At 39.7% G+C, this 13,019-nt stretch overlaps 2 protein-coding genes across 2 annotated transcripts in view; one reads left to right on the plus strand and one right to left on the minus strand.

Moving 5' to 3' along the window:
- The window catches only part of WDR19 (WD repeat domain 19), a 47,004-nt gene extending 45,518 nt beyond the window's left edge, over nt 1–1,486 (plus strand). The window contains exons 36-37 of the mRNA XM_010574540.1: nt 278–354; nt 1,099–1,486. Coding sequence (XP_010572842.1) covers nt 278–354; nt 1,099–1,213 — 192 coding nt within the window. The 3' untranslated portion in view covers nt 1,214–1,486. The remainder of the gene's footprint in view (nt 1–277; nt 355–1,098) is intronic.
- Nucleotides 1,487–2,641: 1,155 nt separating this feature from the next.
- The window catches only part of RFC1 (replication factor C (activator 1) 1, 145kDa), a 36,736-nt gene continuing 26,358 nt past the window's right edge, over nt 2,642–13,019 (minus strand). Inside the window, exons 14-25 of the mRNA XM_010574541.1 lie at nt 12,383–12,492; nt 10,656–10,770; nt 10,106–10,194; nt 8,939–9,076; nt 7,769–7,864; nt 7,496–7,594; nt 6,908–7,062; nt 6,670–6,787; nt 5,564–5,709; nt 4,888–5,101; nt 3,628–3,819; nt 2,642–3,085 (exon numbers count right to left, since the gene is read on the minus strand). Of these exons, the coding sequence (XP_010572843.1) occupies nt 2,990–3,085; nt 3,628–3,819; nt 4,888–5,101; nt 5,564–5,709; nt 6,670–6,787; nt 6,908–7,062; nt 7,496–7,594; nt 7,769–7,864; nt 8,939–9,076; nt 10,106–10,194; nt 10,656–10,770; nt 12,383–12,492 (1,568 nt within the window). The 3' untranslated portion in view covers nt 2,642–2,989. The remainder of the gene's footprint in view (nt 3,086–3,627; nt 3,820–4,887; nt 5,102–5,563; nt 5,710–6,669; nt 6,788–6,907; nt 7,063–7,495; nt 7,595–7,768; nt 7,865–8,938; nt 9,077–10,105; nt 10,195–10,655; nt 10,771–12,382; nt 12,493–13,019) is intronic.

Below are 13,019 nucleotides of genomic sequence, written 5' to 3' on the forward strand. Positions count from 1 at the left end.
TACAAGTTGTAATTCAATACATTCCTAGATTTCTTTTTTTAAAAGAGGAATGCAAATTATAGTGAAAACACTGCATCTCATGGAGAGCTCCTTTTCTAGTTACAGAATTTACACAGTAATCAAACTACAGTAACACTATTATCATTTGGGGTTTTTAGTTCCTCAAGACCTTTAGAACTCAGTTGCTGAGACTTTTTCACAATAACAGGTAAAAACCCAACACCTAGTGTACTAGGACAGCATGTGCCATTTAATTACTTGTGCCTTTTCCATGCAGGGTCGGCATATGGTACGAGACGACTGGACAGTCTGCCCACACTGTGACTTTCCTGCCCTCTATTCAGAATTCAAGAAGTAAGTTGGGATTTTTTTCTTTTCTATTGCAGGATTCCAGTGTTGCCAGTGTTGTTCTTATTTTAGCAAACTGTTTCATTTGGTACTAAAACCATGTAACAGCTGGGTTGGAAGATGAATCCCCCTTACTTGGTAGTTTCATCTAACATACTGGCAGAACATTGCTTCAAAGCGGACCAAAAACTATGACAGACCTCGGCCAGGGATGCAGGGCTCCAACAACAGGAACAGCAGTGAAGATGGTTGGGGGCTTGTGTAAGTTCTCAGCTCCTTCCAGGAAGATGACCCCATATGGGGGAAGGAGGAGAACACAAGCACAGCAGCAGCCACCAAAACAAAATACATGCAGCATTAGGTACAGACCAAGGCAGCAGTAATATCTTGTCCCTGATAATAATCTGTGTGACAATGGGATTGCATAGCTTTGTTCAGATGTCAGGAAGGGTGAAGCTGCAGAAACTTCACATTCTAGCCTAAGCTCCTTTGTATTTGTTTTAATTGCCAAATTTTCATCATGCCCATGCAAGCAGCAGCAGTGTTCCTGTTGTAGTGTTAGTTCTCAAGTGTTAGAGATGAACAAGCCAACCTTTGCTCCACCTAGACAGAAGCAGCTGTTGCTCTGGCCTGTATTTGTTACACAGCACAGGTCAGAGCTTTGCTCTAACACTTTCTGCCTTAGGCCCAGCTGTTCCTTTGAAAAATGTTAGAATTATCAGTTGACCAGTCTCCCTTCTTTTAAAACAGCATGTTACAGACTGAAAACATATGTCCAATGTGTTCTGAAAAGATTAACATTGTTCATCTTAAGAAAATAAATGATTGCACAGAGTACCTCAAATCAGAAGATGGGGACCAATAAATTCAGGTATGCGCTAGAGACCGTATTTTTTGCTTAACAGGGCTCATTCTGGAAGCCATCAGGAGTTTTTCCCAGCAAGGGAAATGCACTGTTCAAGAATCTGACAGCCTGGGTCTGTGCCTCAGATAACTGAGGCCCAGCTGTATCACCTACTTGCTCTCAGGCATGCAAACAGCAGCAGGTTTTGCTACTGCAACTAACCTAGTTGTTAAATCATTCCAGTTGTGCAGCTTTAAACCAGTTTACCTCTATGAGCAAGTTATCGTTTGGAACATGTTCCTAAACACCGGTTGTGCTTTAGTAGTGCAGAGAACAGTTTGAAGACCTCAGCATCATCAAAATTTTCTGCAGATCTACCAATGAGGCAGAGAGATGCTAACTGGAAGGAGCAGATCTAAAATGCAGGTTACATGATCTTAGCATCTATGTTTAACAGAACATAAGAATATATCACAGGATAACAGCAATGTAGTATTGGCTTGAAATACTCATATTTCAAAGAGTGACACCACTGTTCTGTCTATCCAAGACTTCAGTTTTGTTAAAGGAATGTTAACTGAAGATGAGTTAATAAAGTTCCTCATTAATTTTGACTTTTGAAGGCAGATCCACCAATGCAAACACATTATGTGAAAACTTAGCTATAGGTCAAAGTAATACAAAAGTGCTATTATAAATTATATATACCACAATAACCATATTTTGTTAATTTTTTTTTTCCAGTCTGAGAAAACCTTGTAGTTTGCTATCACAGTCTTTGTATCTTGGGATATGACTAACCACTTCTGTTTATTTTCAGAGCTGCATGTGTTGTCTGGCAAGCAGCAAGGAAAGCTCTGTCACTATGTTACACATCTTTTCCCCACTAGGATTTTAATAACAACCATGTCACTTCTATTTTGTGATAGCCTGTAAATATTTAGCTTTTGATAAATTTTGTACTTTGATTTATTATAGTAATAAAACTGATCAATAACTCTTCTTATGAAGCAAAATTTGCATTTTATCTACACCAAAGACAAACCAAGGAGCATTCTGTGTAATGTCAGTGGCAAAAAAACTCCCTAGTGTTCTCTTTTTCAACATCAGTTCTGAACTTTTATGGCTATTTTCTATTAAATGGTTCTTACTCTAGGTATTCCTTTCTGGTTTTGATTAAAGATACAAGCACAGGCTCCTCAAGTTTTGGAACTAAATCCCTCACTGCTTTTCTGTGTCTGTAACTGAACAAAAGGGAAGTTGTAGAAAAAGGGTAACACCACAGCCTGTACATGAAGGAAAGCCAGAACCTTGGAAGAAAAGGGAGAGAACACTCCATGAACTTAACCAAAACTTTAAAAGACTCTCCTATGAAACATTTTATTGTAATTTTATACACTGCTTAATTTCTACAATGTACAAATATGCAATTTCGGGGGGGGGGGGTTGCATCATGTGCTATTTACAAGAGTTCACACCACACAATGTCAGGGGATTTAATAAAAAAAAAAAGTAGTTAAGTCCTAGGAAGACTTAGCATATACACCAGGTAACTAAGCATCCCATTTTCATTGTGTTCATGCACCCCGGTGTTTGTTGCACAAGGATAACGTCATAGCACATTAAGAGTAAGTACAGTGTGGCATAGTGAGAGAGTACAGTAGCTACATCACCTCTATAAGAGGAGCATTTTCAACGCACTGGTTCTACTGTCCCAGCTCCAGCACTGGATCAGTTTCATGTTCCTGCCAGAAGTTAGATAGGCAAAGCTGCATCCAGACCAAGATTTTATTCTGTTTAATGTCTTGTTTTCTCTTTTCTTTTCCCTTCTTTTTTTGTTGTTTCTTCATTTTTCTCTCTTTTTGGCAGCTTGGAAGACTTTGCCTTTTTTTGCTACAAACAGAATATAGAGACAGTTTAAAATCCAACTGCAACCTGACAAAAGCATAAGTCAAAATGCATTCAGTGTTAAAAGAAAAAGCCATCTCTTTTCTTCCCCTCCTCTTTCAGGTATCAAGTTTTTAAATGCCATGCAGAGTACAGACTCTACAATATTCCATCTTAAGGGCTGACCACAGTTCCCCAATAGGCAATATGTACAAAGAGTATTCCTGGAATTTCTGTCTGTGATAACCACAAGCAAAGGCCTGTGGCGGCTTCTCACCAACAGCACCATCCCCACCAACACCTAAAATACTAAGTTTTGGAATTGGATGCAGTATTCTTGAGTTATAGTGATGTCTCCCAACATTCAAGCAGAAGACAATGGATAGAAATAAGAATTTTTCACACTACTACTAGTTATGAATTTAAATGTTGAGAGATTATGTATTTTATACTTTTTTTTTAATTCAGATAATTTTACAAGTCCTAGAAAGGTAACTAAGAGGAAACAGTTTAGTGGGGTAGTTTAACACTGAGAAGACTTAAGTCACCTTAATCATTGCATCACTTTCAACAGTATCTTGCTCATCCTCATCAGACTGGATCTCTTCCACATTCAAGTCTTCATTCAGTTCTGAGGTCACCACAGATCCTGACTGCCTTTTAGATGGCTTGACAGAATTAAGTGAATATGGAGTCAGATGTGCCTCTTTGTTGTAGGCACGTGTAAAAGCTGCTTTGACCTGTTAGGTTGAAAGGAAACACTATGAGCATCAGCTTTAGGAACTGTAGATTGTTAGCTAACCAACTGTTGGCTGGACATGCCACATCATCTTTTGTTTGGGAAGATGTGACCAAAGATTTGTAGAAGAGGACACTACTTCCAAAGGACACAGAAAGCATCTAAGAGCTGTATGGCAAAGGCTCATTTTAAGCAAGTCCCACACAATCCTCAGGTAAGAGTGTGCATCTTCAGATGCTTCTCAATTTGGCCTCCAAATAATTTCAGCACTGTTGTTCTGCTGCCACCTGACCCAAGTCACTTACACCAGAGCCACCCTCAGCAGCACTGAACACCTGCCACACTGGAACAGCCTATTCAGACTAGGGGTAAACACCCAATAGTGTAGGTTTAAGTTATCAGAAAAGATTCTTCTCTTTCCCTGAGCACTTGACCTGGGATGGGGGAGATCATGGTTCAGATCTCACACCTGCCTAGTTTGTAGCAGGGACTTGAGCTTAAGCTCACCTTGTACCAGATGAGGGTCCCAACCACTGAAGTGGCCTAGCTGGATACTGGAGGAAGACCACACAAAGTCCCCCCAGGGCTGGCAGTTCAGTCTAGCTGGACCATGAAAGACACAAGCTGCAAGCCAGTCTCTTAATTCAGTGCCCACACTGTAACAAATACACTTGTGCGTCCCTCCTCCTTTGCACAATGGTAAGAAAGGCAGTGCTATGCATGAAGGTGATATAGCTTATAGCCAGGAGCTTGCCTGTAGAAAGGTACCGGCTTTCCCAGTCCCTTCGGTGTTCCACTTCTATACCCCAGACACCACCAACTCCCAGTGATCCTTTACACCAGGGACAACAGGTATAAGACTTACTACTGAAAGTTTTAGGGATATGTTGTGTGTTTGACATCTGTTTTGCAAAGACTACCATTAATTAAACTACAGTTAATAAAATTATGCATTTGCAGCTGCACTGACTTCAGCCTTCCAGCAGCATGTCCATACCATAGCTATTATTCTAGGATTTCTCTTTAAAAGATACGGAAGAAAAGGAAAAAATTCACTAGTGAATTTTACCTTGGGATCCAACTTTGAAAAAGGACTGGGTTTGCCTCCCCATGTGCTTATTTCCATGACATTTTCAATATCTTCTTTCATCAAGCAGTAAGAGTCCATGAACGTTATAGCTTCTTGTACACCATCTGCTCCAAAGTCTTTCAAGGGCTGGACAACCGCATCCCGCAGATATGGCAAATACTCCATATTTACTGTCCTCTTGCACGTCTGGGTTCTTTGTCAAATTGAAAGAAGTAAGTAAATCTGTACAACCACCACCACTCACTTCTAAACGCAGGCAACCTGTAGGTAGGCCCTCAGCAAATAGATAATCAGCTGCCTTAAGAGTTAACTGCAAGTTGTACCATGCCATTCCTTTTGCCATAGCTGCATTAGGGATAACCCAGTGCAAGGTATCCAAACACTGAACAGTCTGGGGAAACACACCCCTAACTGAGAAACAACCTCAGGGGGAAAAAAGTCACAGTACTGCTGACTACACTAATCAAGTGTTTGCAGCCTGACTGTTGTCCAGATTAAGCACTAAGAAAAGTGTCACCAAAAACATACAAGAATATTCACAGAATACACACTTAAGTTTACCTACCATTAATTCCTTGCTGTGCTTGGTACAATGAACTACATGAGAACTAAGTATCTTTATTGATATAAGCCAGAAGAAGAATGTCAGTACTACCTGAGACTCATGTGCATTGCCAGTTCTTGAATGATACGATCATGTTTGCCTGTGGATGAAAACTTCCCCAGCCAGCTGGGAAAGACAGGAAACTGGGACATGTAACCTCTCATCAGCTCCCCCGGGAGAACACTGGCGTAAATAGCCTGAAAAAGTAACACACATGACAAACTCAAACCACAATGAATTAGTCTCACTGAGACCATGATGTACTACTCTACTTGACTACCCCCTTTCATGCAGACAATATGGTTCCACAGTGGAAACAGCTTGTTTTAAGAAAACTCTTTCTTGGTTGCTTGTTTCTGTTCAACCCCTTTTAGGTTACAGCTTCATCTCTTGTACCACCGTATTTGTTACCATGTTCTAAAATACCTGTGAAATTATCTGGGTTTTAAAAGCCATTTTTAAAAAGAAAAAAAAAAGAAAAAAGAAAAAAGCCTATTCATTTCTCATTTTAAAGTGGAGTCAAACAGCTGACTTCACACAAGTGCTGTAGTCTCCAGCAGATGGAGATGGTGAAGGAGACATTTCCAAAGAACACCACAAATCTACATAAACTCAGCTAGATAAGTTCCTAAGCAACTTATCTGTATGGACCTGCACTAAGCGGGAGGATGAACTAGATGACCTCCAGAGGTCCCTTCCGACTTCATCTATGATACATTTTCTGATGCCAGTCATAATCCTTTAAGCACAAGTCTTGTCAATATTTCAGTGATCATTAAAAGAAGTTACAGTGACGAAGCTTCAGTCCTCTGTGTTTTGGGAGAAATACTGGCCTGGTGAAAGGCTGGGATAGAAAGCACATAAATAAAACTGAGTAGGCTTGTAACTGCATGTCAGAAGTGATATGTGCCATGTGCTCCTATGCTTCTTAAAGAATGGTCAAGCTTGTCAAAGTTTCAGAAGACTTAATTTCATGATACAGAGTGGATTTAACAATATGAATATGGGAAACTGCTCTACTCACCAACACACCAGAGAGTACTACATGAAGTATGAACTACATAGGTCGTAAAATTATACTGAAACATCAGTTTCAAGGGATCAGTCTTTTACACTGGAGAACCATAAAGCATGTAAAATTAGTGTCAAGTGCTCACCTGTGTTGGAAGAAGGTTCCAGTTTTGCTTGCTACGAATCTGTTTGTCCACTATGTCACCATCACATATACTATCAGCTGCTCTACTCAAGAGCACCAAGTGCTTTTTCAGATTTCCTCTGAAAAAAAAAAACCAAAGTTGACTGTATTACAAAGCAGAAATATTCCAGGTAGGTTTTAGTCTAGTGTAACTCCCTGATGTGAAAGCCTGTGTCAATTTAGGGTATGGAATAACTCACCCAGCAGCAGCCGGTTTCACATGTACATAGTTCTCTTGGACAAAGAGAGGTGCTAGGGAATAATCATGGAAGAAAAGATCCGATTTGTCTATAAGAGACATACGAGAAGCCTCCTCTCCAGTAGCAAAAACCTTCCGGACAACATCAAAAGGGCCCTAAGTAAATGGTATTTCAAGAAGTCAGTGGGTTGCAGGTCAACACAAACAATAAGACACAGCACAATATCAACAAAATTACTGTAGTTATAGTACACAACAATAGCTGGACTCACTAGTACAAGTTCAGTGTTTCCTTCCTAGTACTTTACCAGTTTTGAGAATTGAGTTTTACTTCCGATATTAAGAGAATTATCTCCTAAATAAAGGACTCGGGATGAGAAGCATGAGCTTCATAATTGCAAATTATCTAAGAGACCAGTACATCAAAATATATCCTCAGTCCTGGATTTACTGCCCTTCAACCATTTGTGCCAAGTCTGACAACTCCCTGCATCTACGCTATCAGTGCTTTAGTTCAGAAGATGCTTATAAACCCTAGTGATTATATCGGAATATGACAGTAAAAGCCAATCCAGTATTTTACGCTTACCAGTTTGAGATCCTTTTTGGCTCTGCTGGCATCCGTTTTAGCCTCATCGTAAGTCAATGATTTATCTTTCGCACACCACATATTAAGATTATGTAAAACCTAAAGAACAAAATTGACAATTTGGTAGCATAAGAGCATTTAAATGGAAGACTCAAGCAGAAAACAGCCTGATCTCTATACATAGAAATAATACTGTCCAAATACTACATTGAAGTCAAGGACTTGTACATGACATGCTCTCCAAATGGATACTGATGTTGAATTGGCACTGACCTGTCTGATGTCCTGATTTGCTGCCAGGATTATCTCTTGCATAGCAGGTGGTGGAATTTTTAAACCTTCTTTAAACGCAATAGACATCATGGCACCCTGTAATACACATATTTGAGAAACTGTCACTAGAGAATTCCTGTGAATTCTTCCCTTTACTGTAAAGGGAACTAGGCCTTAAGCCTCATTGTTTCTAAGACTATTCATATTAGACATATAACTAATGATTTGAGATTGCTTTAGATGTGATTAATAGAATGCAGGTGCTTATAAAACAATATGCATAAGCTACTTATTTGTCCCATGTGTAGCCCTCACCGTGGCTGGCTTAAAACCCAGTCAAGCTGAATCAACAGAAGAAGGATCATACATCTTACTCTTATTCTTACATCTTAGATCTAAGTAATTAACTTTAGAGTAAGATGAATTAATAGAATAACCTGAGCGATTTTCAGAAATTCAAAGGTGATCTTTGGTGTGCAAGATAAGTGACTGTGGTGACCAGAGACCTTCTGCCTACGACCACTAACTTCAGAAGAACCGGGACAAGACAAGTTGAGACAGGAAAATGTATTGGACTTTTAAAACCACTGGAGAATAGAGAACTGAGAGTTCATGGAAGAACACCTAGAACTTCTTTTGACAAATTATCAATTGCATATTGTTTTGGAAATTGTATATAATAGAAGGCGTTTTTGAGTAATCTTTTGCCATTCACTGTGGTGGTGACCCAACTCCAAGTTGTTAATAAAGCAAACCTAGAGAAACCCATGACTAAAATCCTTTAATACTTACAGAACACATTGACACATCTATGAAAGAACATTACCATTATTTTTCTAGGTTTTTTTAAAGCATGTATAACTTAAATTTTCTCTCAAAAACATAAGTCATCCCTTGTCATTCGTTTAAAAAAAAAAAAAGTGCATGATCCTTAATAAAAAAAATCTTTGGATATATTTAAGATAGACTTCTAAATCTGAAAGGCTTTGGGATACTTCATTCTTCAGGAAGGAAAAACTCAAGACAATCCATTCTGAAAAGCAGAGTTACTCACTGAGGTGATCAGTTAACTTTTAAGTGGTGGTTCTAATTCTGGATAAATTCCACCACACAAAGACAGAAGTTACTGATGGTAATTCAGTGCGGCCCATACAACCACAGCCTCCTTACCTTAATCTGTTCTAGACGAGGTCTCTGAAAACGAAGATCAAAACAGTAGTGGACCAAGGAACGAATTTTAGGATGGTTTCGATCATTACACATACAGATGATGGGTATCTTTGTATTTCTAATTAAACCAATCAACTCCTGTGATTTAAACACATTACAACAATCACATTAGACACCTCAGAGAACAGGAATGTTTAAAGTGTCATACCAAGCAGCATTAGTCCCTGCCTTAAATCAGACCTGACAGATGCAAGTCTATAAAACTCTTCCTACTGTAATCATGTTTCCACACAGTGAAAACCTAGCCCCTCTCCTTTTTCCACCTGCTATTCTATTCAGCTGCAATAAACCTGCTGTCTACCCACTTCCAGCAATCATGTTTAGACCATTCTTCATGAAGCAATTAAGATCGATAGTCCAGAGCAGAGCTGTCCACCTGCAGAACTAGATTCATTTGTCCAAAGGCCAGTTTGACCTGGCCTATGCCCAGAGCGAGCACACATCTGTCTGACCACACCCTGCCACAAACCATAAAGGAAGAAGTAAAAAGATCAGCTCTTCCCCATCCAAGGAGCTCAACCCTGAGGCTTCAGCATTGTTAGGCTTACCAGAACAAACTGCCTGGTCTAATGAAAGTGAAATTCAGTTCAATTTCATATTCCTGCAATGTAAATGTCCGCATCTGAGCTAAAGATCTGTATGCCCTTTATTGTCAAAGTATTGCATGTGACCATAGGAAATCTTCAGAATCCAAAAGTGGAACTGCTAAGGAAAACAAAGTGTTTTCCTATGCCACATTGTTTATTCAGTGTTACTGCCTACTGAAGAGAGTAACTGTCCCTGCCTGATTACAACCTCCCACTGCAGGTAGATGTCAGCTGCAGAGACCTGAGGATAAATTCACTTGTCCAAGAATAAAGATTTAAAGTGCACACACTCAAGTTCGTCAATCCAGGTTTCTTTTACAGAATTATCTCCCCCCCCACCCCGCCCCCGGGTAATTCTTCTTACACAAAGACAGGCTTCTAAAACAGGTCAAAAACTGTACTCTACAAAGACTTTCTGCGGACCATGGGTTGAGGACAGTAGACTGGCCCGAAATATTTTGTGCTGTGTATAGTATGCACTCTTAGCAATGGCATTAGCTAATAACTATAGTGGTTTCACCTGAATCCCTCCTCTGTCTTCATTGCCTGCCATACCATCCACTTCATCCATGATCAATACATGTTTCCCGCTAACTGATGAGGATGTGCCTGAAAATGAATATGGACAAGAAAATGAGATGGGAATAAAATAGGGTCTTGAGTTTTACCCAATGCTTTATAGGTTAGGTAAGCCAATCCTAGACAACTGAGGTGGTAGTGAACCTCTTGCTCCGCCACTTGATCACATGAATCTGTGTTGACAGAATAGAACTGACTATAACCTCATGTCATTTTCTAAGAAACAAGTCCCATGCAACAGAAGAGCAACTGCAGAGTTCTTGAGTAGTTTGTGCAGATTAAGAACTAATTCTACTGATAGCAGGATTTAATTCCACAACTGGAGATGAAATAGAACAGCTTACTAAATGAAGCCATCCTTATTAGAACCGGATCCTTCCACGTGATGAGCAAGTTGAATTCCTAACACTATTGTGTAATAAGGAAGCTCTGTCCCTCCTGTAACTGGACTCCTAACACAATAAAAATTCTCCTTCAAACAACAGACATACCAGAACAGAAGTCTTTGATGCTGGTGTTGTTAAGTGATTCAGCAACTACTTCCTTTAGACTGTTCTTACTGCGAGTGTCACTGGCATTCAGCTCCACATAGCTATACCCCAGTTCCTAGTCCAAACACACAAAAAATGAGAACACAGATCAGTGAAAGAGCATATGCATGCTCAGAATTAGAAACAGTATTTCAGAGTTCCAAAAGAAAGCTCTTACAACACATTTTCACATATAATTTGTGGCTCATTCTTTTTTCCTCTTATATTCCTTTTCTCTCACACTCCAAAAATATTTATAACCAGACACAGATATGCCCAAAAGAGAACTTTTTTTAAGGAGGAGTAGGTGGGGAAAGTCAGTGGCACAGATTTAGTTCTGAAGGATTAACAGAACTGCCACGAGGGACAGAAACAGAACTATGAGCCAAGGCTGGCTAAGCTCCATGGTATTTCCAGCTGCATATCAAAGTCTTGTGCACAAAAAGTCAGGACAAGAAACATGCCACATGCCTCTGAAAGCTGAAGAGAAGCTTTTAACTATTTAACAGCTAGGAAACACATCGCTCCCCCAGCAGTCCTAACACTTCAGAACAGGTCTGGGCTGCATGTCAGTCCCTGAAAGAACTTAAACCAGTTGCTCCTTTATCAGCAAACTGCCCTGCCAAGGACATGCCACAAGCACAGCAGCAACCTGCATACAGCTTTGTTCTTGCAGCTTGAACAACCCAGTTTTGCTGGCTAATCCTGTGGAGCACAGTGAAAAATGCTCTGCAGAGACCTGAAGCAGCTGTGAGCAGTCTAGGTTGGAAACCAGAAGCAGAAAAGGCCATGCTAGTGTAGAAGTGAGCCCAAGTCAGCAAATCCAGCTTTTCTGCAGGTCTAGTTTTGGGTGCAGCACCAGCTTGTTGGCACAAAGCTCTATGGTGAGGACAGGGGGTATTGGGAGTTACTCTATACAACTCAAACACTGAAGTAAGTAATCATTCCTTCCCAGCTTGAAGATCAGATTGCTAACAATAGTTTTCAACCCTTCTAAGCTGGTAGTATCATATTCTAAGAAATTTCCTGCAAGTCAAAGAACAACAAAAATAATCTGTAACTTGATACAACACTATTAATAAAGTTACCTTTAATGGTATTTCTACAACATGGAGTTCTCAGCTGATTTTCATGTCACAGTTAGTGGAACACAGAGTTCCAGCAAAGTTAGGGAAAAACTAATTTCTAAATTCAGCTTTAGAAATGGACACATAGCCCTGTCAACTTCTCTCATCCTAAAGTAGTATTGAATTTAGAGTGAGTCTGGGCAAGATACCTTTGTATAGATATATAAAAACCATGACCAAGACTGTCACAGAAACTTTCAAAAAGCTTGCCTGAATTTGACTCCCATTAAATTTAGCGCAAATATTCTCTGACTTGTAGAACTAGTCCTGAATGCTCACAATGCTTGAAAACCATTTCTGATTGTTCAATGTACTGTGATATGCTTCCTCTCAATACAACAGAAAAAAAAATGCAGACACCCATTGCTACATTCTTGCCCCAGACCTGATAAAGGTATCTAAACATCCACATATTTTCACCTGTAACCCTGTTCTGAGCAGGTGGAACTAGGCTGGGAGCAGACTCTGGTCATTGAGAAGATATCCACGTTGTATCTGTATCCAGATACAGAATCAATATATAACAAAAAGTGCTGGGAACAAGTGTTAATATGAACTCACCTTACAAACCAAAGAAGCTGTAGTAGTTTTACCAACTCCAGGCGGACCAGAAAGTAATGCTGCTTTAAAACCAGTACCATCATCTTTGCCTCCAGTTTTATTGGTCTTTGCTATAAAAGAAGATTCCAGGTTTTACCTAGGTATGTATTACAAAACAAACTGCATACTTCTAAAGATATCAAACATCACTGGAGTTTTTCCTCATTTAAGGCCTGATATAAATATCAAAAAATGCATACACATCTACATCCTAACCATTTGGGGAAAAGCAGCTTAAACCATCTTAGTTTAAGACTTGCAGTGATTCTAAACTGAAAAATAGCAAAAGTGCTATTAATATAATACAACTAATTCAGCAGTTTCCTCACAACTCAATCATCAAACAAACAAACACACACCACCAACAAAACCACTCCAAACAAACTAAACCAAACCCACCACAGAGAAAAAACCCACTATGGGTGAAGTGAAACTTAAATGCTATTTTGAACACAGAAAAAACTTCTATAAGATGACGCACTACACATGACATGGACTACTTGTCAGGCAGAAACAGGACCTCAACAATTCATCCCTTCCCCCTACACGACCAAAGCCCTTTAGACATGTTGCTATCCTGTACTTTCACCATGTGTAC

Source organism: Haliaeetus leucocephalus, unplaced genomic scaffold (genome assembly GCF_000737465.1).
Source record: "Haliaeetus leucocephalus isolate CR32 unplaced genomic scaffold, Haliaeetus_leucocephalus-4.0 Scaffold439, whole genome shotgun sequence".
NCBI classification, from domain to species: Eukaryota; Metazoa; Chordata; class Aves; order Accipitriformes; family Accipitridae; genus Haliaeetus; species Haliaeetus leucocephalus.